The 26,025-nt window shown below is 47.4% G+C and overlaps 1 protein-coding gene across 2 annotated transcripts in view; it reads left to right on the forward strand.

Moving 5' to 3' along the window:
• The window catches only part of HACE1 (HECT domain and ankyrin repeat containing E3 ubiquitin protein ligase 1), a 339,965-nt gene that overhangs the window by 179,854 nt on the left and 134,086 nt on the right, over positions 1-26,025 (forward strand). For both annotated transcript variants that reach the window (XM_085611183.1, XM_085611184.1), the window contains exon 18: positions 21,421-21,570. In XM_085611183.1, the coding sequence (XP_085467309.1) occupies positions 21,421-21,570 (150 nt within the window). The remainder of the gene's footprint in view (positions 1-21,420; positions 21,571-26,025) is intronic.

Here is a 26,025-nt window from a genome sequence, read left to right on the forward strand (position 1 = left end):
TTATATATATATAAAAAATAAAATAAAACATACATAACTTAGCATTTAAAAAACCTTACAAATTCACTGAAAAAAACATAGGTTTCAAACATGTTATAGTTAGCTGGACATTTCACTCGTAAAAAACCATTGAAATTCCCCCGTTATAGTTAGTTCAGATAACTATAACTCGCGCGACTGCCACTCTATCACAAGTATGATGTCATCAGTGATGTCATGAGTGATGCCACTGGCCATGTCATGAGTGATGTAATATGTGACGTCAGGAGCAGTGGATTGCGGGCGCGCGAGTTATAGTTATCTGAACTAACTATAACGGGGGAATTTCAATGGTTTTTTACTAGTGAAATGTCCAGCTAACTATAACGTGTGAAACCTATGGTTTTTTAAGTGAATTTGCAAGGTTTTTTAAATGCTAATTCATAACTATAACGTGTGAAACCTATGTTTTTTAAGTGAATATATATATATATAATGTGTGTGTGTATATATATATAATATATTTTATTACATTACAAAGTAAAGTAGTGTGCAGTGTAAGAAAGTCGAACATTGTAAACATTGAAGTGTTTGCAATTTGGTACTGGCTCACGACTTTCCTCTCTGCCACACCACAAGATGTTGCAGACTATTGTTACAAAATCCAGTCATTCCACAAACACAAATAACTGTGCAGTTCTTGAGCTGCCCCTTGCCTGGTTGATAGTTCTTTATCAACAACGAGGGGCAACAGGCAAAGTTGTATTTTAGCTTTGGTCAGGTTTCTGTTTTGTTTTACGTTTTTTGGCAATTTGCATGGGATAGTAGGTGGTACAATTACAGTTCTGTATGGACAAATTCTCCTTGCTCAGGGTCAGGTTTCACCCACAGCCTATTTTTTTAAAAATAGCGTTTTAATATTTCTGTAAGCAACAATCATTTGGTGGGTGTCTTTTCCAACAGTTTCTCCTTCCACGTGGTACTGTATACCTAATTTTTAATCTTAATGGACTGTTTGAAGGAAGATACAATCGAATCTTTTATGGCATAAAGGATGTCATTCTGTTTGGGTATGTCACTGCCTTGTACATTTTTTTAATAGCTCACTTATACATAGGTCCAACATCTTTTAGCAGACAAATTGTGAAAATGAGCAGTATTGCTTGTGATAAAATACATGATATTGTTTTACCGCAGTGGCCTTCAAGCTTTTCAGTGCTGCACTTCCATCCCTCCTCTTTTACAATAATTTATCGGGTCCCCTCAATATGGTAAACCTATTTTGTCTCAATTCTCCTAAAATAACAAACACTGCCCAGCAAGTTAGACAATTTTACGGGGCGTGCAGGCACATGTAAATACATTTATAGATGGCATGTTGCCTTTTTCAGTTTCTCATACATATATATAATTTTATTTTTTCCCCCCCACTGGAAAAAAACAAAAGTTAAAGTGACTTTATAGTTTCGAAAAAAGTGACAGCGTAACATTGTAAACTAAAAAAACAGAGTGTACTAGATACCTAATCTACATCCACCCCACTTGGAACCAGTGCCTTTGTGCCTTGTTTCCCTTCTGGATGTGGGTGCCTGGGTGTTTAGCTAAGGGGCCATTACTCGTGCCTCAAGGTAACTAGAACTCACGCCCCATCATGCACAGTTTTGTCATTAATGATGTTCTTTCAAATGTGCACTCATGTTCTCAATGATCTCCTATACTATTTCTTGAGTGATGTAATATGTGGGATAGTTAGCTGTGCATGGCAAGGACAACACGTTTGCTTATCTTAGGGCATGAATTATAGTTACTAGAGCTTAGAGCCTGACCATCTAGTGTCATTTTTTCGAGAGTGCATGAAAGCAGCTTTCACTGTCTTGCCTCATCGGTTGAAATTATTATACAATAAAACATCTAGGGGTACGCCTAGGCCCTTTCTAACCATTGCTCATTTGAGGTGTCAGGCACACGATGGATCAGTCCATCGAATAGCATACATGGAATAAGGTAGTGTATCTGCTTCCTTCAGCCACTGGCTTTGCTGCAAGTGGCAACTCACTGGACAAACATTCTGCACTTGTGCAAGGCATCTTTGTTGTAAATTGTTCTCATTATTTACAGTTGGGATCTTTGAGAAGAATTTAAGCTTGTTTTTTCTGCAAAGTAAATGGTGTACTTGTGAGGGGCAACCTTCAGGAATGAAAACTAGCACACAGACACAGGAGGCACAGAAATAGATAGGTTTTGCAGGGACACGCATAAATAATCTATTCCCATTTGTGCATGTCTGAGTTTCCATGCATTTGCTTTTCGAAAACAAACTTGTTTTTGTTAATGTTTCTAATTAATGAAAATCGAAACATGCCCTTGTTCGGTTTTGTCTTATAAAACCCCAGTGGATCTTATCATGCACAGTTTAACAGAGGTTGGGTTGTGAGGGGGGCGCTAGAGGACGCGCACGCAGTATGGCCGCATTTCGGTGAGGCTCCTGCTGCCTGGACTCACTATCCTGCAATTATCCTAATTAACTGATCGCCTGCCGGACCGCGACCGGGTATACCTGTGGCTGCTGTTCCCCGGCGGCCCCGACGGAAGTTTGGGAGCCGAGAGATTCTCGAGGACTGAGTGCGAGGCGCTGCAAGTTCCGCCGGGCCAGTGGCTGCGGCGTGGTGGTGGTGGCGGCGGCCGGGACCTGGAAGTACGCGCTCCCGGTGCTGACCACGAGGCGGGTAGGCCCCGGCCTGTCCCTTGCTGATGCGGCGACCATTGGGGAGGGGATCGAGGAGGCTGCACGGGAGACAGAGGCGGCGATAAGCGGAGGGGCTCCGGACTCTTCTTGTACCTGGCTTGCCCCCCCCCCCCCCCCCCCCCGCTGCCGTATGACTTGCCTGTGTCCGGCTGCGGAGCGACGTGATCCTGTGCTTTGGGGACGGGCTGTGCTGGTGGCCGGAGGGGTCTCTCTGCGTGGCCCCGGAGGTGAGCCCCCCCCCCCATCCTGGGCGGACTGCGCTGTTTGGGGCTGTGTCGGATGGTTGCCCACTCCCCCCCGGCGCTTTACCTGGGCCCTGCTGACCCGCCGAAGGTGCTCCGGACTCCCCGCATCCCTCCTGCTGAACTCGCTGCGACAAGACTCTGAGGCCTGACGGAGGTGGCGCTGTGCCGTGACTTTGGCGGGGCTGGTGGCGGTGGAGGGATACGCCGCGAAGGCCTAGTGCTGCACGGACCGAGACTTCACCGCTGCTGGAGGCCCCTGGGGCTTGCTCCTGAACGACCCCCCGCGCCTCCCCTCGCTCTGGCCTGGGGGCCCCCCTGCTGATGCTCTGCTGGTGTCCCTGACGTGGGGGTTACTCTTCGTGGGTCTGCCTCCTTCATGTGAATGGGCGGCCGAGGCCCGCAACGGAGCGCTGCCTGATTCCGCCCTTGTGAGGGTCCGGGCTGTCGTGAGGCTCCCTTCCTGGGCTGCTCCTGCGTTGCCGAGTGGGTCCGTCGTCTGCCCCGGCGCCGACCGGGGCTGAATTGCCCTTTGCAAGCCCCTGTTTCTGACCTGCCTGCGGTGGGGGCGACCTTGGCTACTCTGGGGTGTGGGGCGGCCCCCTACCACGCGACCAAGATGGGCAAGCATGACACTAAACAGGCGAAGCTGTCGTTTGCTGCCCCAGCTGCGAAAACCGGGCTGCGGAGTGCGCCAGATGACGGAGGCGCACGGGCCCCCCCGGTGCCCGACATGGACGTGGCCTCACCGCCACTGGATCTGCAACAGATGATGCGGGAGATGAGGCAGGGCTTTGCCACCGTGGTGGATAAGGTGGACCGTCTTACTTCCCGTATGGATGCGTACGCACAGAAAATCGATGCCCATGAGGAGCGCCTCAATGAGACCGAACGGCGGATCTCGGAAAACGAAGATACGACTGCTTCCCACTCTACACAGCTCACAAAAATGGACAATGTCCTGCGGATTATAGCTGCTAAGAATGAGGAGTTAGAAGCCCGCAGCCGCCGTAATAATATTCGCGTGGTGGGTGTGCCAGAGTCCACCAATACAGGGCGCATGGAGGATTATGTGGAGAGGATTCTCATTGCCTCTATTGGCGCGGACGCCTTCTCTAAACAGTTCATCGTGGAGAGGGCGCACCGATCACTCGGACCGCGACCGCGTCCAGGTGCCCCACCTCGGCCCATCATCGCGCGACTTCTAAACTACCGCGACCGAGATGCTGCGCTGTGGGCTGCGCGTGTGAACCAGAATCTGTCATGCGAAGGTGTCAGCTTCACCGTCTTCCCAGACTTCACGCCTGTTGTGCAGGAACAGCGTCGTAAATTCGTTGATGTTAAGAAAAAGCTGCGAGCTCTCCAAATCGACTATGCGTTGCTTTATCCGGCGAAGCTGCGTGTCACCCATCAAGCGAAGCAACATTTCTTCACGAACCCGCAGCAGGTGGAGGACTTTTTGAAATCCCTGCGGAAAACGCGACCGGCCTGATGAGGAGGATGCGGCCCCAGAGAACGAACATTGACTGCTAGCCTGTGGGTCACCGGGATCACTCCCCTACATTACTGTGCGGCTTCTCTGTGCTTCTCCTGATTGCCCGCCCCTGCGGGCCTCTTGATGGGCTGCGTCTGGACTGAGCGAGCCTGACCTGGTCGCGTGCTGGACGGGGATCGGTAATGTATGCCAGGCACCACCCTTCTCCCTCCCTCTGACTATGGTGGGATATGGGCAGGCATGGGTGGATCGGTGTGCCCTCTGGATGACCCCCGTAGGGTGTACCCCATTGACTCTATTGACTGAGTTGCTCCTGTTGAGCTTTCTGATGGTTCTGACGGGTGGGGGGTGGGTAGACATTTCTGGCGAGTTGGGGTTGCTTCAGTGGGTGTGGGGTGGGGTGGTAGTACTCGGGGCTCTGTGGAACTCCTTAGTTTTGTGGCGTTGTGGGTCTGATTTCGGGGCAGTAGGGTGGGATCTGAGGTCAAGGCTCTGTGGGACTGGGTGCCTCGCTTCTCCCCGTTGCTCGGCATTTGAGCCTGGTGCTGGGTATCTACTGGTGCAGGCAGCCGGGTTGGGTGGGAGACCGGGGATGTTTCTTAATGTTGTTGCTATGTTTGATACAGCTGTGTTCAGGACGCTGCCGTCCATGGAATTATCTCACGCTTTTGCTGTTTGTTTGCGGCATGGTCCCCTGGAGGGACGTGGAGTGTACACATTTGTTGAGGGTGGATGTTGCCTTGGCTTGGCCGGTGTTGTAGACTGTGGAGCGCTGGTGGTTTGGCGCAGGGTGTGTAGAGCAGACTGCGCGCGCGACAGATGGGGGATGACTGAGAGAGGCCCCTTTGCCGATGCACTTCCTGCCTGTTTTGGGTCGACCTGGCTATGGGGGACACTGATTTGAACATACTCACGTGGAATGTCAGAGGCCTGGGGGACCCTAGAAAACGGAGACACATCCTCTCCTACTTAGATCGCCACGCCATACATATTGCGTTTCTTCAGGAGACCCACTTCCGGGCGCGGGCTGCCCCTACCTTTGCTAATAGATGGGCGAAGTACTCTACCTTTTCTTCTTACTCCTCATACTCTCGAGGTGTAGCTATATTAGTTAAACGGAACACCCCCTTCGTTCTGGCGGGTACGAAAAGCGATGCCCAGGGCCGATACTGCCTGATGTGGGGGAGGCTGGGACATAGAATGGTTACTCTGGCCTGCTGCTATGGTCCCAACGTGGACGACCCTGCCTCCTTCGTTGACCTCGGTGCGGATATACTGGGTGTGGGTACGCAGCACCTCATATGGGGGGGAGATTTCAACGTCACGCTTGCCCCGGCGCTTGACAGGTCCCACCCTGCCTCGCATCATTATACGCGATCCCGGGAGGCACTTCTGGACATCATTGCGGAGCACAGGCTGATTGACGCATGGAGACACCTCCATGCGGATGGCCACGAGGGTACTCACTTCACGGCGCAGGCGCGCTCCTGGGCCAGGCTCGATTACGTCCTCCTGACCCCACAGTTTCATGTAGCGCTGGTTGGAGCGCGACACCTTCCGCGAACCTTCTCGGACCACGCGCCGGTGCGGGTCACACTGAGGGCGGCGGAACTAGGCCCCCCTCTGGCGGCCTGGCGTCTGCAGCCCATGATGCTCCTCGATACCCTTTTTCAAGAGGAGCTACGGGAGGAATGCCTGGCTTTCTTTGAGCGCAACAAGGACTCTGTGCAGGAAGTTGAGACTATCTGGGACGCTTTCAAAGTGACCCTGCGGGGTATGTGCATTGCCAAGGGGTCAGGTGTCCTGAAGAGCATTATGGCGCGCCTGCGCACCTTGGAGGCTGACCTTCGGACGCTGGAGACGTCGCTGTCGGCCACCCCTGATGATGCCAAGTTGGCGAGTATTCGGGACAAAATCTCTGAGTATACTGCGGCGGCCGCCCGGGAGGCAAACTTTAGAGGCAAGTACTGGGTTGCCCGGAGTTACGGTGAGGGTGAGAGGCCGGGGAAAGCCCTGGCTGCGACAATGAGGCTAGCACGACCGCCTAATACGATCATGGAGATTGTCGGGGCGGACGGCACACGGTACAGTGATACCGCGCATATCCTCAACGCATTTGTGGCCCACTATAGTGTGCTGTATGCGTCAACTAGGGTTGGGGAGCTCCAACTACATGATTACCTTGACGATGTGTCCCTGGGGTGGCTTGGTAAATCGCAAAGGGAATTTCTGAGCTCCCCTTTGAGCTAGACTAGGTGAGGGAGGCCATTATGCAGATGAGGTCGGGCAAAACCGCCGGACTCGACGGGATACCCATTGAATTTTACAAAACTTATATTGACTTTATGGCCCCAGTGTTGAGAGAAGTCTACGAGGATGCATTGGAGGTGGGTCATCTCCCCCATCGATGCGCATGGCCCTCATCACGTCGCTCCTGAAACCGGGGAAGGAGGCCAGTGACTGCGACTCCTACAGACCTCTCTCCCTCCTTAATTGTGATGTAAAAATTTTAGCCAAGCTCATCGCCAATCGCATCAATCTGTTACTCCCCAACCTGATATTGCCCGACCAGGCCGGTTTTGTGCCAGGTAGGGCTACGACTCATAATCTGCGCACTTTCTTCTCGATCCTTAACTCTGTGCATGAAGATCTGCCCATGGCCGCCGTGTTCCTGGATGCCACGAAAGCCTTCGACTCCCTTGAATGGGACTATCTGTTCCAAGTTTTGGGGCGCATGGGATTCCCGGCCATATTCATCTCGTGGATTAAGTTATTATATACTGCCCCTATGGCCAAAGTATTAGTGAATGGTCGGTTGTCCTCTGCCTTCCCTATTACCAGGGGCACCAGACAGGGCTGCCCCCTTTCGCCCCTACTATTTGCTCTGGCCATGGAGCCTCTGGCGGCCAAACTGCGGCAACACCATCGTGACAAGGCATTGCGGTGCTTCCAGAGGCAGATACTAATATCCATGTATGCCGACGATATCACCCTCTATGTGCGGGAGCCGAAGGAAAATCTTAATCCGATCCTCCGTGAATTCATTCGATTTGGCATGATTTCCGGTATCCAGATCAACTGGAGCAAGTCTTGTTTGTTTCCCCTGACGGCCTCCACTGGGCGATTTGTGCCTGACTTCCCCCTTGCCTGGTGTGAAGGGGACTTTAAATACCTGGGCATCCGCATTGAAAAAAACAGAGATGAACTCATGAGGGCTAACTATGGGACGGCACTGTCCCGCATTACGGATTCCATCACTCGATGGATCACTTTACCCCTTTCAATGGCTGGCAGGTCCTCATTGATTAAGATGGTAATCTTGCCGCAGCTGCTGTACCTCTTTTTGAATATTCCCTTTCATCCTGGTGCCTTTTTTTTCGACAACTCCGCTCGGAACTTATTAGATTAGTCTGGGGCGGTAAGTCACCCCGGCTCCAGTGGGAAATTCTGATTAGGCCCTTTGAGCAGGGTGGCTTTGGCATTCCCAACTTTGAGCTCTACTATCAGGCAGCCCAGGCGCACTATGCTTACTTTTGGATGCGCAGCCTCGCTATATGCCGCAACTAGCGGCTGAACACTGGTTGGCACACCCCATTCCCATAGACGGCGCGTTGTACATACAGGTGACAGGCAGAGATAAGACGCCCACGACATTGATCAGTACGGTGACTGCGTGGACTAGGTTGGCTGCCACTCTAGAGCTGGATATGGTGTACGCGCCACTCCTGCCTCTTGTTTACCACCCAAGCATGCCCCTGCTGCAGGAGGCGGGTTTCCGAAAATTGCTTCATGCTATTGACGTGAAGACATGGGGCGACCTGTACCACAACGGCACGTTCCGGTCCATGGAACACATGTACGCCAGCATCCAGCCTACTTCCCTTGATGTTTTTCTATACCTCCGCCTCCGGCAGGGGCTGAGAGCCCTTATGCCCTGCTTCCCCCAGGAACCCCCGCATTTGGCTCCGCTGCATCGTATACTGAGCGATGACACTCCAGCTAAGCTCGTCTCCAAAATATACCGATCGGTCCACTCCTCCACACAGGCGCCGCAGTTGGCAGCCAGGGAGAAGTGGGACCGAGAGCTGCAGGCCCCGTTGACGGATAAACAGTGGCAATTCTGCCTGATGCAGACGGACCGCGTCTCCTCCAGTAGCCGCCTCAGGATTATCCATTACAAATACCTTCATAGGCTCTACTTCACGCCTGCCAGACTTCACAGATATCGGCTTCGTGAAGATGATAGTTGCGACAGATGCCGGGTTCCAGGTGCGGACTTCCTTCACCTGGCGTGGACGTGTGATGCAGTTCACCGCTATTGGTGCCAGGTGTTTGAGGCGCTCTCAAAGATGATCAATACAGTATTGTTGCCCTCCCCTCTCCTGGCCCTGTTGGGCTATGTAGAGCCTATACAGGCGGCGCACCGCAAATTCATCGCGCTTGCCTTTCTGCTTGCGAAAAGGAGAGTGGCGTGTCGCTGGGGCAGGGCCCCAAAATTCAAGGACTGGGTGCGAGATCTTGTTTACTGTCAAGATCAGATCCGTACGTACTCTGAGCTTATGCCGCCCACGTCGCGGCCCGCTGATATATGGGCCCCGCTACAATGTTATCTCCTTGCTGGGACGACTGCCCCGGATGGCAGTCAGGCTGCTGAGTGAGCTCGTACTGGGAATTGTGGCGCCTGGAGGGTAGCTGCCCGAGAATGCTTCCGGGGTGGGCTGTTACTGTTTGCGCTTAGGTTGTGGGTCTCCTTTCGGGCTGGCGAGAGGGTGTGTTGATGTGAGAAGTACGGTGTGGGAGCTTCCCTCCCCCCTCCCTCCCCCCCAAAAAAAGGTCGGTACCCCTTGCAATGGCCTCTTTGATTCCGTATTATAGATAATGTTTTACACTGGGTTTGTATTGCTGTCCACGCCACCCCTGCATGGAGTGTGGTATCGTTGCATCCTTCCGGCCTTCTATGTATCGCCCATGTTGATCTGTGTGCGCAATGGCGCTCCTTGTAATACAGCTGTATGTTTCCTTTGTCTTAAAATGTCAAAATAAAATTTTAAAAAAAAAAACAGTTTAACAGAGGTTTAACACAAAATGAAATGTTTGTGTAAGTAAAAAGTGAAATAGAAAATTTCAAAACCATCTGTAAAGGTGAAGGCATTTGAAATTGGAGATTAAAATTGAAGGTGATGTCCTTTGCAGTGTTATGAGCAGACAAAAAAGAATAAGCATTAGGGAATAAAAAACAAAGCGTAATTTTAGACTAGCATATCTGTTTGTCGTTTTTGCTCCTAATGCATGCTGTTTTTTTGTCCAAACATACTAGTCCTTCATTTAAGGTCACAGATTAGCAATGCTAGATTGGCTAGAGAAGTGATTTTCAGGTGCACACACATTGAAGACATTGTGTCTATATAACTAAGAATTCATTTAATATTTCTGTGCATGATACGCTAAATATGCATAGAAGTACGTAAATATTTTAGTCTTTTCAACGATAGTCCTTCATGATGGAAGTAAGTGATGCTTACACAGCTGCCTCTCCCTCTACACTGCCACTTGGTGCACACAGACTGCCAATCGTGCTTACCTGCAATCCGTGCAGCCTTTGGCTCTCCGGTTACCGGTTCCGTGAACGGCAGCCGCTGATGTGCTTCAATACCGCTTGACGGGGGGGGGCTCCGCGTTTGTAGTTTTCCTACAAACTCCACTGGACTGCTGGTAAGCGCGGTGCGCCTGATCGAGGAGGTGTCTGTGAATCCAGCCAGCACGCTCGTAAATCCATCAATAGCTATCCTGCCCTTTCAAGCAGGCACCAGCAACAAGGAACAAGGAATCCAGAAAGGTATTTTTTATTAGGCAGAGTAAGACGCTGGACGGCGCGTTTCGGTGGAAACAGCCACCTTGATCACATAGAGCGGCCGCCATTTTCTGGTCCTTAAATACTACTTGATACTACTAAGCTGAGAGTGAACACAGAAGACGTACTGTGCTTGATCAGCTGTATGCAGCGAAAAATAATAATTTCATGATATGGGAACACAATATACAATTGATTAAGCAGCTCATTGTGTGACATAAAATAAACAAACACTCGGAAAAAGATATGTGACAAAGTAACGTGCAGCGCAGAGTGTTACAATTGATCTCTTGGCAGACCATGCAGATGCAATCTTAAACACACTCTGCCTTTAAAAATGTCTTAAGAGAACAAAGCATGCAACATATCATATACGTTAATAACTTAAATTGTTCATGATATTAGAACATTACCATCGCCTATGCGGACCGAGTTGCGCATCTTGATGTGTAAAAGCTAGCAAAGTTGCAAAAATGTAGTTTAAAAAAAGACTGATTCCCCAAAATAAATCGCAATTGAGCATGCATTACTGTTCATTAGCGCGACAAAAAAGCTATTGGGAGCTGTGTTTGGGACAAGTGTCCGAATCCTACAACCTCAGGCGTGGCAACTATATTTGACAAAAAGACATGCCTACTTGTCCTCTAATTGTTCTCTTGAATCAAAGTTACAACTAAAACGGGGATAATGAGTGAAATAATGTCCTCAAAGCAAACCCATGCGTATGTAAATGACTAAAATTGACCTGCAGAGGAAAATTGTGTGTGGTTAAAACACTAGAACTTGGCTGAGAGGAAGCGGGAAGAAATCCCAAGAAGTCCTGGGATATTGAAATTACAAATGTATGTACATTTCTTCATCCGAATTCAGACCGTTGGGGATCCTGCTATTTAACATTATTTTGTAATGGAACTCTAGTCTGCCCAGCTTTTGCTCCCTGTCACCACCCCTAACATGACTAGGGACCGAGTCGATGATATAGTACACCAAGTCACTGCTGTTGCCCCCATGGATCTCGATGTTTCGAGCTACGGGGTATGTTTTGTCATCCTTGGCAATGGCAGGTAGGTGTTGCAAAATCCTGATGTGTACCATGTGTTTGGTACTACCTGCATACACCATGGGACATGAACATTGTAGCACATATACCACAGTCACTTCTGCAATTGTAGGAGTGACGGATCTTAAGGGAGGTATTGTGTAGTGAGCTAAGAAACTCACTCTTGTTTTGACCAATGGTGCAGGCCTTGCATTTGTGGAAACCAGGTGAGGAGGTGAGCCATGATTCCGACTTGACTACTTCAGGACTACTTGTGCACAGTTCTCCCCTCATAGATTTAGCCCGCCTTAAAGAGAGGAGTGGATGCTTGGTCATAGATAGTTCTATCGGGTCACTGCGTATCAGGTTCCAATGGGATTTGAGGATACTCCTCACTCTCTGGTGGTACGTATTGTAACCTGTGATCATTCTCACTGTGCCCTGAGTGTCGGCTTTTATTCTTTTCTCTTTAAACAATAACACCTCCCTGGGTGTGGACTCTACTTTAGTCCTTGTAACTTTCAACAATGCTGAGGTATAGCCTCTTGCTTGAAATCTAAGGTCCAACTCAGCCTGAACCTGTTCTAAGGAGTGGTTGTCACTGCAGTTACGTTTCATGCGTAGGTTTTCGACATGGGAAATACATTGCCTCAATTTAAGTGGATGAAAACTCTGCGCATGAAGAATTGAGATTCATGCAGTTTCCTTTCTGAAAGTCGTGGTGTAAATCCTGCTGTTGTGTACATAGACCTTCAAGTCTTAAAATTTGACCTCACTCTTGCTAATCTTGCTAGTAAATGACAGGTTCACATCATTGGAGTTTAAATGATCGGCGAAGTCTCTGGCTGATTCGAGGAAACCTCTCCAGTACAAAGAGATCATCCATATATCGTCACCAAAGAACAATATTTTCAGTCAATTGTATAGCAAACTCTGTGGTGAGCACCTGCTCCTCCTACCAGCTCATACTCAAATTCGCATAGCTGGGGGCGAAGCAGGTGCCAATCGCAGTCCCCTGGATTTGTTTGAACAAATGCTTGTCAAACAAAAAAAGTTGTTGTCCAAGCAGCACTCCTTCATCTGGAGTATCATCATAGTGTGTTGGTATGCACTAATGGGTCTGGCACCTAAAGTGTTTGGTAGCCCTCAATCCTTGTATGTGTCGGATGCTTGTGTACAAGGATGATACGTCTTAAGTCATAAAAACATAATTCTCATCCCATGTGATGTCATAGATTTTCTTGAGAATCCCCTGTATCTAGTATGAATGAAGGTAAGTTTCTAACATGTTCCTGGAGGTAGTGGTCTATGTATTTTGAGGTGGTTCCAAATAACCCTCCTATCACTGATATGATGGGTCTCCCTGGGGGGTTAGTCGCATGTTTGTGTATCTTTGGGATCAGATACAGCACAGGAATGACCGGAGGATCAACCTTCAAGAATTTGTACTCCTCGTTGGTGAGTAAACCCATTCCACGCCACCTGGACAGTTCATTATGAAACTGGTTAGAGTTCTGCCTGAACGGAGTAATAAAGACAGGTAGTCGGTGTCCTTTGTGCCACGTGTGGGAACCCATATACAAGTTGAGGGTAGACAGATCATAGCAACATGAAACCTGGCACAGTCGCCGTACAGTATACGACAGGTCATATCAAACACTGACCACTCACCTCAATATACCATGCAGGCACCACTGAATCAGGAAACCAGATTCACTTTGGGACCACCAAGCACCAAACATAGGTTTGCAGGCACAGACACATCCGCTATGGATGGCATGGAGGCACTGAATATAACAAGCGAGACATTCTGTACTATACAGACCATAATGCACCATAGGCGGCACAAAGGACATTGACTACCTGTCTTTATTACACCGTTCAGGCATAACTCTAACCAGGCAGCATGACATTCACCACGCAATGCACGACAGAACATGTCTGGCACCCGCGATTCGCCTCAGATACCATCATTGGTGCACATAAGCGGACACTTGCCCCCAGATCTGCAATGGGATCGTCATGCACTAGGCATAGGTACATAGAACCCACTAAGGGGGTGAGAGATACACTGAACAAGTCAAGCATGACTTTGCCAACTACATAGACCAGAATGCATCACATATGGCACCACAAATGCAAGTTCAACTGTGAGGGAGCAACTTAGCAACATGGGGTTTTACAACAATAACGCGAGTTAAGACATTGTGAAAATATGCGGCGTCCTTACATTTCACCACATAACACATCAAGCTGGGTTGCGTGAGCATATAGATAGTCATGTTTGCAACCTCCAAAATGGCATTTAAACACTGTTGTGTATTATCATTGTGTGGAGAACCACAGTCCGCTTTCAATGTACATGATACATGTGTAAATGTATGTAAAGCGTTTACTCACTGTGTAACTGTTGTGTGAACAAGCACCTTGAGGGTGAAACGCCTCACGGTGGGTTTATGACTTAATAAACCCCCTTTTTGACGAAACCTGGAATTGGTGTTTGATTCGCTCTGAGCGCGATTGGGACTCCGTTCGCTTTGGAGGGGGGGGGGGGGTGTGCGTGTCTGTGTGGCTGTGTGTCTGAGTCATATTACAGTAGTACCCAATCTGTTCTCTGCATGGTGAAAGGAGGTCAATGTGCATGCTGACGTTTGTGGCATCTCACACCTATACGGTATGAGATAATCTTACATTATGATGGGTCTAGAAATTAAGACGTGTTTTAAACAGCCAGATCCTTAATTGAAGAGCTGATAATGATATAACCTTCTGTTCTGCTAAAGCCAAGGTTAGTACAGTGGTTGGAGAAAAAGCGGCCCAAGATTGTGGCATTGTCGAATGAAACAATAAAAAAGCGAATTGAGAAAATTGCAGGCACTTTTATATAAAGTTGATTAAAATAATTTGTAAAAGGCATAATTAGTGCTTGCGAGAGGCTAAAGTACAGACTTTGCAAACAAATCTAATTTTCTGTGTTGAGTTAGATTCACGCTTGAGGTTAAAGTTACTGAAGATTTATTCTTTTGCCAATACTTTATTCACGCAATTGCCTAAGAGGCATACAACAGTTTGAATTAAGTTCTGACATCAAGTGGAATTCAGTCGTCTACCAAGGAATTGGCATCAGTGGGCCTCAAGAGAGACTTACTTGAGCCACTGCACAGATAAGCAAAAATGATACTTTAGCTACATAGCTTTGTTGTTTCATTCATCAATAATCTTTAGATGATAAGGGGATTCCTGAAGAGCTGAACATGTATTGAATTCATTTGTACAACATTTACATTTTACAATAGCTAGGTCGCTAAATTCAGTGTTTTTGAGCAGCTTTGTCAGTCTGTGGACAGTGAACAGTACCAACTTTTGCTGCATGCAGACGTTTGATGGCTGCCTGATGGCAAAGTGCCATCTCTGATTTATGAATTAGATTAAATCAGAGTATTTTCAATTGATCTGGATTCTTGATTTGTACTTAGCACTGCTGACAAGTAAAGAGACATTTTCCCTCATTTAAATGCACTCAAATTGATCATGTATGGTGGAAGCTTCAACATTTTTAAGGTAGAAGAAAAAATGCTTGAATTGTGGGCTTGTCAGTCAGTCAAGAATACTTTATTCGACAACTTAATGCCTTAAAAGTGATCACATTAACCAACAATACAGTTTAAAAAAAAGAAAGGGCTAAAGTATTCCTGGTATCAGTCCCTATGACCAATCTAAAAAAGCAACAATATAAGAGCTTTGTAAAATACAATGTGCAAAAAAGCAGAGTCCCTGTATAAGAGTTACTGGACTCATACCAATAAGCTAAAACCTGGTATATTATAAAATACAAACATTATATAGTATTATAAAATAAAAGACACTTAAAGCATTCCCGATGACGGGCCAGGAGATCGCGAACTAAAGTGCATAGCAATAAAGTGCAAGGTACTAGGGAATGAACTCGTGATTCCAAGTGCTATGCATATAAACGTACATCAATTTTTAGGCAAGTAAAAAATACAATCCTGGATAAGACCTTGGCTAAGAAGCATCACCCTCCTTCTCTTTCGCGAATTGCCCGGGACCAGCTCAGGAACTTTGCCACCCCAATTATAATGGTGGAGTCGCCGCCATTTTTCAGTAACCTTTTAGCAATCAATGCTGAATTTGTACCCAAGTTTCTACACAAGGGTTTAAGCCACACACTTCTGGGTAAACGGTAGGCAGGGCAAACATATAAAAGATGGTCAATATTTTCAACAAGGTCTACGCAAAATGGACACTTGTCTCCCTTACCAGTTGACCAATTGCAGGTAAATTGCCTGAGCGGGAGTATTTCTACACGAAATTGATGAAACAACCTGCGGTCTCTAGGTTTCGTGATCAAATCCCAGTAGCCTTCCATCCGGGGGTCGTCTTTAAAATCCAGAAAAACTCTTGTCAGTGGGGAACCACCCGTGATGGAGTGCCTCCGGTTTTTGATCAAATTCCAGAAGGCTGCTTTATACAGTACTTTCATTGGGAATACAGCCGACTCGGGAGACACCCATAAGTCCCTCCTCCCCATCTCAGTAAGAAGTGATTTAATTTTGGAGAGCCAAGGGATCTTATTAGAACGATCCATACCCCTTATTTCAAGTAGGGCGTTGGCAAAAGGGAGTAATTCTGGGACCGTCCAGAGCCTTCTCCAAAAAGCCAACATTATAAAATGAACAATGTCCTCAATAGCATTGCAACCCAGGTCAAGGAGAAGGGGAATACACGGGGATGATCGAGGGAGGCCCACAATAGATCTTAAAAACTTGTTTTGGGCCAATGTTAAATCGGTTAGGTTACTATACCCCCAGATCTCAGCACCATAGAGAATAGCTGGTAAAATTTTCAGGGTGTAAATGTTAACAACTGGAGCTATAGGCTTGGTCTGGGAAAGCCTGTGTTCTTTTGTCAGTGCCCCCGCTAGCTGAGAGTGTTTCAATACAAGTAGCTTCACCTGGGGGGACCAGCTCAATTTTTCACCTATGGTGATTCCCAAATAGGTAAAGACATTGGCCTGTTCCAGGAGCTTCCCGCTCATGTAAACTCTTGCGGTTACAGGCCTCGACCCGTGGAGTACCATAAATTTGGTCTTACCCACGTTGATCGCTAGCTCATGGTCGCTGCAGAACTCCTCAAAGCGAGACCGTGCCAACTGAAGGCCCTGCCTCGTCTTGGATAAAATCAGAGTATCGTCAGCGAACATGAGCAGAGATACCCTTTGGCCGTCCAGCATAGGCGCGTCTGTGGGGAAGTTGTCAAAATACTGTACCACCCCATTGATAAACAGTGAAAAAAGTGTTGGGGCCAGGACACACCCCTGGCGAACACCCTTCCCCACACTAAATTTTTCAGTAACCTCGCCTGGTTTCCCCCACCTAACCTGTGCATAGTTAGAGTTGTGGAGTTTAATCACAAAGTCCACCAATTCCTTGGGCATCCCCAATCCCAACAAAACATCCCACAGTTTGGATCTGGGAACGAGGTCAAACGCAGATTTTAGATCTACGAAGGCTGCAAAAATCAAGCCCTTACCTAGAATAACCTCCCTCCAATAGAGCATGACCAATCTGAAAGCCTGATCTAAAGTCCCCATGTGAGCCCGGAATCCTACTTGTAAGGGAGATAGAATATTTTCATTAGACATCCAATTCTGGATCCTGCCCAGGAGGACCCGGGCTATAACTTTTTGTAGAGCGTCGATGAGGCTGATGGGCCTATAGTTGCCCGGGGCGGAACGATCCCCCTTCTTGTAGATCGGGATGATTTCCGCCCCAGACCAGGAAGGTGGGAAAGGAGATCCCCCCCCTCCGCCAGAGAATTAATCAAGGTCGTAATATAGGGTACCCAGAGGTCACCATGCTGTTGAAATAAATCTGGGGGAATGCAATCGGGCCCAGGTGCCTTACCGCTTGGGATATTCCTTATTACCACCTCAACCTCCTTGGTGCTAAACGTCAGGGGAGTATCTATGCATATAATTGGTGTTCTAGTTTCCCTCTCCATACCCTGGCGGTATTGAGCTTCAAAGAAAGAAACCCAAAGGTGTGGATCCACGTTATTATTAGGGGTGATCAACCTTTGCCCATTCCCCCATTTTATTAGGTCCCAAAACTGTGTCCTGTTCCTCCCATTGCAAGCCAATAACAGGTCCTTCCAACGCTCCTCGCCCCAATCTCTTTTTGCAGATCTTAAGGTAGATTTATAAAGTATCCTGGACTGTTTGATTGAAGTGCGATTCCTAGTTTTAATAGCTTTTACGAGTGCCTTGTGGGTGGACCTACATAGGTCATTATACCAAGAGATGGAATCTCGCTTGCGATTCGCTCTAATCGGCTTGGTGTTAATAAAATACATTTTCAGCTTGCTAAAGAGCTCAGTGTGAATTGTTGGGAGTGAATCTTTGAGAGTCTCCTGCGGGCCACAATCATTGATTTTCCTCAAAGATCCTATAACTAATCCCCTGATTTCTGGCACACTTTTTTCGTCAAGGGCCACCTTCTCCCAACGAACCCTTCTCAGATCGTTTCCCAGTATTACATGGTTTGAACTGCTATCGGGCTCCAGGGTGGTAGTGGGGCCGAAGCTCAGACCTTTTAGTGTTAGTACCAAGGGGTTATGATCACTTTCGGGGCGAGAATGTACTTCCATATCTACGACGTGGTGCCAGAATTCGACTTTTACAAGGATGTAGTCAATCCTGCTTTTGTGGCGGCCGTTGTCAAAGGTCGCCACCCCCAGTGCATCAGACTTGGTCCTGCCGTTGACTGCCCTAAGACCCCATTCCAGGCACAACCCTTTAACCTGGAGTGCGGCCTCGGTCCATTTTTTAATAAGTGGAAGGTCCAGCTGAGGCACACCCCAGAGAGAGTCCACCTCCTCGCTAAGCCTTCCATCATCACCGTCCAGCGGCTCAAAGCATGTATTAAGATCCCCGGTGATGATCAAATTGGTGTTCAAAGCACCCACCGCTAAAAGGGACTCAAGGGCTACAATTACATGAACTCCTGCCCCCCGCTTGACCTCTAACATAAATGTTAAACAAGGATAAATCGAGGCCGCCTGAAGATCTTACTCTTATAGCAAGAAGGTTGGGATTGTCAAAGGGAATCTCGACCACAGATAACCCCTCGGTTTGCCTAACCCAACATGTTAGGCCACCTACCGGTCTCCCCCTTAAACCCTTTATAGCCGGTTTCGAAAAGTTTAGATAACCGACATGGAACACGTTATCCACTGACCAGGTTTCCTGAAACGCCCAAATGTCCACTCTGTTGATAAAGGCTGACTAATCTAATGACCCAATTTTTGATTCCAACCCCGCTATATTCCACGAGGAAATAATCATGTGTTCTTTCTGAGGAATAGAAAGCAGAACCCCCAGTAGCAGCATCTGGGGACAAAGAGCAACTAACCGGGGTTGGTACAGCAGGAGAGGGAACCAGGGTTTGGACCAAAAGGTCAACTGAATTAAAAGAACTGGTGTTAGATGTCGCTCCTACTGTCCCGAGACCTCCTATCACTACTCCCCCAGGGACACCCACCCATTGTCAATCTATGTCTTCAAGAGAAGGGAGGGCAACAAAACGGTTATTAAGCTGAATAGGAAAGTCTGGCCTAGGATAATTACCTTGGGCTAGTCGGCCATCCCTATGTCTCTGTTGATAGAAGAAGCCAAGGGGAAGTATGCCAATAGATACCCCCTCAGCTGGCGCGTGACCGACCATCTCCAAGATATAACGGATCAGACCCGGAGACCTAAAGCTCAGAACTACACAATCCCCTTTTAAAGTTTTGGCAGAGTGCCCAACCTATTCAATCCGCCTAGCCATTTTAAAATTCTCGAATAAACCGACCCCAATGTCTGTCACTTTGTTCAGGTGGTGTAGGGCCTTGTTTTTGAGAGAAGACCAGTGTTCTTGTGTGCCCGGGGGAAGGGGAGGAACATTCACCAGGATGATCGTGTAGGGAATCGCTTCGGGGGGCAGATGGAGATGGGAGTGCCTCGAATTATGCCCTACAACACTGTTGATATCCGACCTCCCAGGGCTCCTTGGCAGAGATGGAACCTGGTTAGGGGTTATCTCAACATTCCTCGACTTGGTTGGGTAAATAGATCTTACATTGCCAGTTGTGTCTACCCCAGCCACATGTGGTTCGACTTGTACCTTTGCACCATTCTGGTCCTTGTGAGAGTCCCCCACCGAGGCCAAGATGTTACCAGTAGTAGCTGCCCTATAGTGCAGGGCCTGGTCCTCGTGTGAAAAGCGTGCCAGGGCGTCCTCAATCCTAGCTAGCCTATGGTCAACAGAATTCAGTCTTTTGGTAAATGGTTCAAGTAAAGCAGCTAATTGCTCCTTAAGAGCAAGAAAAGGGTCATTCCCACTCACAAGATGATTAGAATCAGTAGAAGCTTTAGGAGGGTTGTCGAAGGATACAGAACTTGAGTCACCAAAAACAAAGACCCCATTCGTGGCAGTGGGTGGAAAGAGAGGCTTATGTTTTATGATGCTACGCCCCTTCCTTACTTTTTTCTGTGCCGCTTTGTTAGAACTCCCCACCACTTTCATCCCTCTAGTTGTTACTCCAGCAGGGGGACGCGGGGGGGCTTGGTGGAGGCGGCAAATGATGCACAGAATTAGTAAAGTCTGGACTAGGCGGTCTTGACAGAATACCAGTGGACGGAGCAACTGCTTCTGGTGAAGAACGAGTAGTATGTGAGAGCGTACATAACGTGGATCCCCCCTCTAAACACCTGGGATCTAAGGAAAGTCTTCTTTCAGTAGCCTCAATTTCGTGGATTAGGACGGATTCCGCTCTTTTTAGGAATGTGTCCATGGTGCCAACCACCCGATCGCCAGTTTTGCATTTGTTCATTGTAGGGGTACTTAACAGCCCACAAACGCACCTGCAGCAGCAAGAGAGAGGGTACAAACGATGCCAAACTTGAACACTCCTACCTCAGGTGCCACTGGAACACAGATTTGACAACGTTAATAAGGTCGCCCAGCCCAGCCTCGTACGGCCTCAGATGGCCCGCCCTTTGCCCAGACTTTGCACGGCGCGCGCCCGCGCGCGGTTCCCGCGAAGCGGGACACGCGTTTGTATCTAAGCGCCTCCGGGCGCGTTTCAAGTGGCGGCAGGTGCAGCAGGGGCAAGGCGGTATGGGAGCGGTAGTCTCCCCAGGCAGGCAGCAGCAGTCCCAGCAATAGCGGGCTTGTCACTTACCAAAACAAATGTAAATGTTTTTCTAAACCTGAAGACCTTCTTCAAATCTACGGCTGAAGAATTACTATATAACATTTTGGAACTTTTTTTTTTGTTTTATTATCTGCAAAATATGCTATGTATGTTTTATAAGTGTCCTACACCTCCAGATGAAAGAAAAACCTGTATTAATGATCGTTTTAATATAGATGTTTACAAAGAGGACACATAGCAGCCGAATAAATTGCTTTATTGAAATCTAAAAAGGCACTAAAACTTGAATTCAAGCAAATTTCTCTAGCTTGTTTTTGGATGCATGTATGAATGTATCATCCCGATATGATACAAAGTACTGGAGATTTTAATTACCTGCTCCAGCACCTATTGATGCAAAAGGTTTTCCTAGCCTTTTGGGTACCTACAAATAAATACAGAGATTGCTTATAAGCATAGTATCTGGCCTCAGAATTCATCTTTCAAAAATATAACCAAATATTAGAAAGCTAGTCGCTGACATGCAGCACCAACCTTCCCATTTAAATTAATATCCAATTTCTGTATATGTTTTTGTTTCTGAATTAAATGTTTCATGATCTGGTTATTTGTTTGTTTTGTACTTGTTTGTGTATTTTTTTTTTCTGGTTTAAATCATAGAAATGGCATAAGCTGTGGTCCCCCGCACACAGTAGTGATTTCGTAGGGGTCCGCAGGTTCCGAAAGGTTAGGATCCTCAGAACTACAGAACTAATTTGACTCATTTTGCTGAGAGGAGTTTATACACACTGAAGAACTGGACTTGCTGATCAGAATCTAATTTAATATTTGCATCTGTATGTATTTTAGGGACAACTTTTCAACCTAACAGCAACTCTTCTGTGAATCCGGACCACTTGAACTACTTCCGGTTTGCAGGCGAGATCTTGGGCTTGGCCCTCTACCACCGACAGCTGGTCAACATTTACTTCACAAGATCGTTCTACAAGCACATTCTAGGTATGGCTTCTTTGCAGAAGCAATCAAAATAAGCATTGCAAAGCCAACAGGTCTTGTCTTTTGTCTGCTAATGCAGATTTACTGGTTTGCCAATACTTTCAGCTAATGGTGTGCGGCATCGGCACTAAAGAAAAAGAGTGATGACTTTCATGCATGTTATCACGCATTTAAGGTCATATGGCGAGATAGCATAAAGAGGTGGCCATTTTTTAGGTCTCGCCTGACCCAGCGCATGCGCTGGTCTGGCGAGACTTATTGAGAGGGCTCCAAAAAGTGCTACCAGGCCAGCCTAGAGCTACAGTGCATGTGCACGGGCGCGCGCGCCACTTTTACCGTGATTACTTTCACTTTCGCGGCCACTTTGATGTTTGATCGCGATCACTTTCGCGAACCCACGGCCGCTTGGCATAGCCAATAGGTCTCGCTTTTGGGACCTTATAAGTATTTAGTTATGCAACTGTTGCATGGCTAAACACTTATAAGGTCCCAAAGGCGAGACCTATTGGCTATGCCAATGCTTGTTAAATGTATAGTTCCAAGGTGGCGGGTAGTAACAGAGAGGGGAGTGGGGGCGGGGCCAGAGGGAATCCATCCACATGAAGCAGCTGGTATGCTGGAATAGTATGAGGCAGGGAGGGAGGAGAAAAATAAAAAAAGCATGAAAAGCTTGGCTGGAGAGGAAGGAAAACGCAAGGTGGGTAAAGTAAACACATGCACACCCATGAAAAAGAAAAGAAGTTCCCAGAATGCAGGCAGTGGACGGACACAAATGTCATCCAATCAGAACACAGGAAAGAAATGATGCTCCAGAGGCAGGACAAATAGAGAAGAAAGCTATGAAATAAAAAAGCAGGGCTATCAGTTCGGCAAGAAAGCTATCTAATCCAATCCAGCACGGGCTCACCCGAAGATCACTAGAAGTATAAATGTTAATGTATAAGTGACAATAGTTATTAAACAACATACAGCTAAAGCTTTCTATTGATCATACCTAAAAGCACAGATCTGAACAATGTCTAGAGAAGAGTCCCTACTGTTTAACTTACACCTGACAATGCACATTGTGTGCAATTTATTTTTGTTGCGGGAACCGGGAACACTGAAGCACAAAGTCTTGAGGCACAATTCTAATTTCATACATAATGAAAATAATCTTTTGAATAAAAGTGTTTTTCTCCGAAATGTCAAAATGACTCCGCAAGCTACGGCAAAGGTCAAAGAAGTTCATTTAGTCCATCCTAGGATATGATCTTTTCCTTGCCCCTATGGCAGGATACTATGCAGTGCTCCAACTAGGCATACAACATGCAAACGTACACATGTGGCGAAATCAGCCTTGGGCACAAGTTAATAACGTCCTTTGCTTTAAATGGTGCCTGTGTAAATACACTGCATGTATCTGGTGAATTCAAATAGTTGAATCACCTCTTTCAATCTGTTTACCATCAACAATTCTGCCAGAAAGGAGCGCTTCATTATGTGCTGTCTATAACATGTAATCATTTCTGGCCCCAGATCATCCAACATTATTTCTTGACAATTTAACAAACGGTGTTTATACTTTACATCTGTCATTTTCCTGTATTTTTACGGAGCTGCACATTCAAAGCATGAAGAACGTGGGTGGGACTTGGGCGAACCAATATTGTCTTTAGCACTATGCAGAGTTCATGGTTTCTAAGAGCTATGTTTCAATGTTTGTGTTAATTAGCAATGTAAACCAGTATAAGTATTAACCACTTTAATGTAACTTTTTTCGACATTGAACGTATGGAAGGCTGAACTTGCATTACTGAAATTTAACACGGAACTTTCGGGAACCTCAGGTGTCAGCAGTGAGCTGTTAATTCAATGAGCCATCTAGTTCTGTTATTCACCTGGGGTCTTATGTTTCCAGCAGTTTTGTAATAAAAGGGTCACTTTAGGTCACTCCCCTCTTACCTCCAAAATGCTTAAGTGCCCCCCTTACAACTGTGCACTATTACGTGTCATTCTATGTAAATTAAAACCTGTATTGGAATGCGACGGAGAACTCCAAGCAGAGGCCAGTGTCACTCCTGCCCCAAAAAACATATCTTGGGCCCATAGAAAGAACCCATACGGTGCAATTTTTTGATTCAACGTTTAATTACACTGGCAATAAGGTGAACCCAAACATGTAGATTGACACTTTCGTTCCGTGTCAAGGTTGCTAAGGCCGATGATGAGGAGTGCATTTACTTAGCAGTTTTATCAATTATCTACATTGCCAGATTTCTCTCAAAGTGTCAGCAAATTATAGATTTGTACTCTGAGCTTTCACAGTGTTTTACTCCCGTGCTTCTGGTCCATTATCGGTGATGATTCGTATGTTGTATGTTCTGGGGGCTTTCACTTTAGAGGACTGAGGTGGAGCAAAGTGTGGTGAAATGAGCTCTCGCTCGTTGGTCAGTGCGTAGCAGGACTTAATGCAGAAGGCTATCGACCTTCACAAAGTCCATTTCTGCACCACCTTACCTTTCTTTGCCCGAGAGAACCTGTCAAAAAATGGATTGTCCACCCAACAGTCCTTGGTGCGCTCATTGTAAAATGTCAATGCTCTCTTGTGTCTTGCCAGTGGAGTCGCTCTTTCTCTTGTGAGCTCTTGCTACACTGCTAAAGCTGTATGTAGCAGCATCGGATTGGGAAGGCAGGCAGTCTGGTATCGGATGATGGGCCAGTGACGAAGCGTCAACTGTAGGTTGCTTTTTGTTAGGAGCTTTGTCAACCTGGCTGTTTTGGGATTTCGCCTGAACAGCGCTTGGGCTGTGCTTGAGAAATGTATTGTTTTCAATATAAACTTAAAAGGGGCTTGCATCCCGCCTCTCATTGGTTCCTAAGCGTGCCACTTAAGTTTCCTCCATTTCTATTGGTTATAGCATATTTTCCTGCATTTACCAGGTCTTGTTCCTCGTCTGCTTCTCTTATCAGTTTCCCACCGCCAAAATACTGTTAACATCCGCTTTGGTGAAACTATAGTTCCATAAAGTTTTGCCTTTGACTCTTGCAGCATATTTACATAATTTATCACCTGGAGAGGTTAAATGATTTGCATAGAATCACAGGATGTTACCCGGCGCCGTCGAGACCCAACCGGGATCCCAAGCTCTAGAGTCAGCAGCTCTGCCCGCTGCACTACATCCTCTCCACTACTGTGTTATCTGTCAGGGAGCTCTTTCCTTCTCCGCGCCGATGATTGATGAAAACAGCTCTTTAGTAACTACATAGGTGAAACTGCTGCATTACCAATGCTTGTTTGTTAGGAGCTCTGTCAACCGGCCAACAGAGTCCTTACTGTCTTCCCTGCAGGGCCACTATAATGTGGGGCCAGCATCATGGGCATACAGGCTCTGAGGGGTAGTTTGCAGCAGCGTCCCTAGACTAGTATTGTTCTGGCCACTGCAGACTTTAGCTTCGCCCCCATGGGGCCTGTGCAGATGCCCAGAAGCAGTGTCCCACTCCCCTGCCGTGCTGTTAAACTGAGGCAGGGTGTTGAGCATGCAGCCGCCTGGCGATGCGGTCATTGGGCCGTCATCTCCATTCCCCTGAATCAGCAACAGCTGTTCTGTGCTTTTCTTCACCCCTCCCCTGCCAGGCCACCCCCCTGAGGCTATAGTTGGTTGGGGCGGGGAAGAGTAAGTGAAGCTGCTAAGCTGAGGGCTCATTGTTTGCACCTCGGCTCCAGTGTCTTTCAGGCAGGGCCGGACTGGGAAGCAAAACCGGCCCTGGCAAAGTGCTCGGGGTGCCGCCGAGCTCTTTGCCAGTGCCGGTTTTCGGCCGATTTTGTTACAGGGCCGATTTCGTAGCTTTGCTGCAAAAACGTCCCTGTAACAAAAACGGCCCAAAGGGGCCCAAAACAAGGCCCCCACCCATGTGGCGCGCCGGGGGATTGCCCGGTGCCCGCTACGGCCAGTCCGGCCCTGCTTTCAGGCCTTGGTGGAGAGGGGTTGTATGTTTGCATAGGCTTCCCTGTGAGGCACCTTTCCCAGCGAGGAAAATTGAGAGGATGTACTGTTAGGGTCAGAGCTGCCAAATTTGGAACTATAGAAATAGGTTTGAGTCCCAGCCTCAACTCCACATCCTGTGATTCTGGGCAAATGACTTAATTGCCCACGTCTTTAATTAAAAATAAATTTGATCTTCTGTAATGTGACTGGCACTCATATAATCGATGCCCTGTGGCCGAGTTCACGCTACATAAAACTACAATAAAAAAGAAATAACCTTCTGTTTCCTCATCTTTTAAGAGTCTGCAAAGGCTAGAACATAATAATGAAAGAGGGCTCTTCATACAATAATAAACGTCCGTATTCCTTCTGAGCCTGGCTTTTCTGCCTTTGTTTAGTTAACAATCCGTCATGGATCATTAAAGCAGTTTTAGACCACATTTTAAACTGCTTTCATCATATGTTTACAGTTTAAAGTAGATATTGATCA

Source organism: Triturus cristatus, chromosome 6, assembly GCF_964204655.1.
Source record: "Triturus cristatus chromosome 6, aTriCri1.1, whole genome shotgun sequence".
Taxonomy (NCBI): domain Eukaryota; kingdom Metazoa; phylum Chordata; class Amphibia; order Caudata; family Salamandridae; genus Triturus; species Triturus cristatus.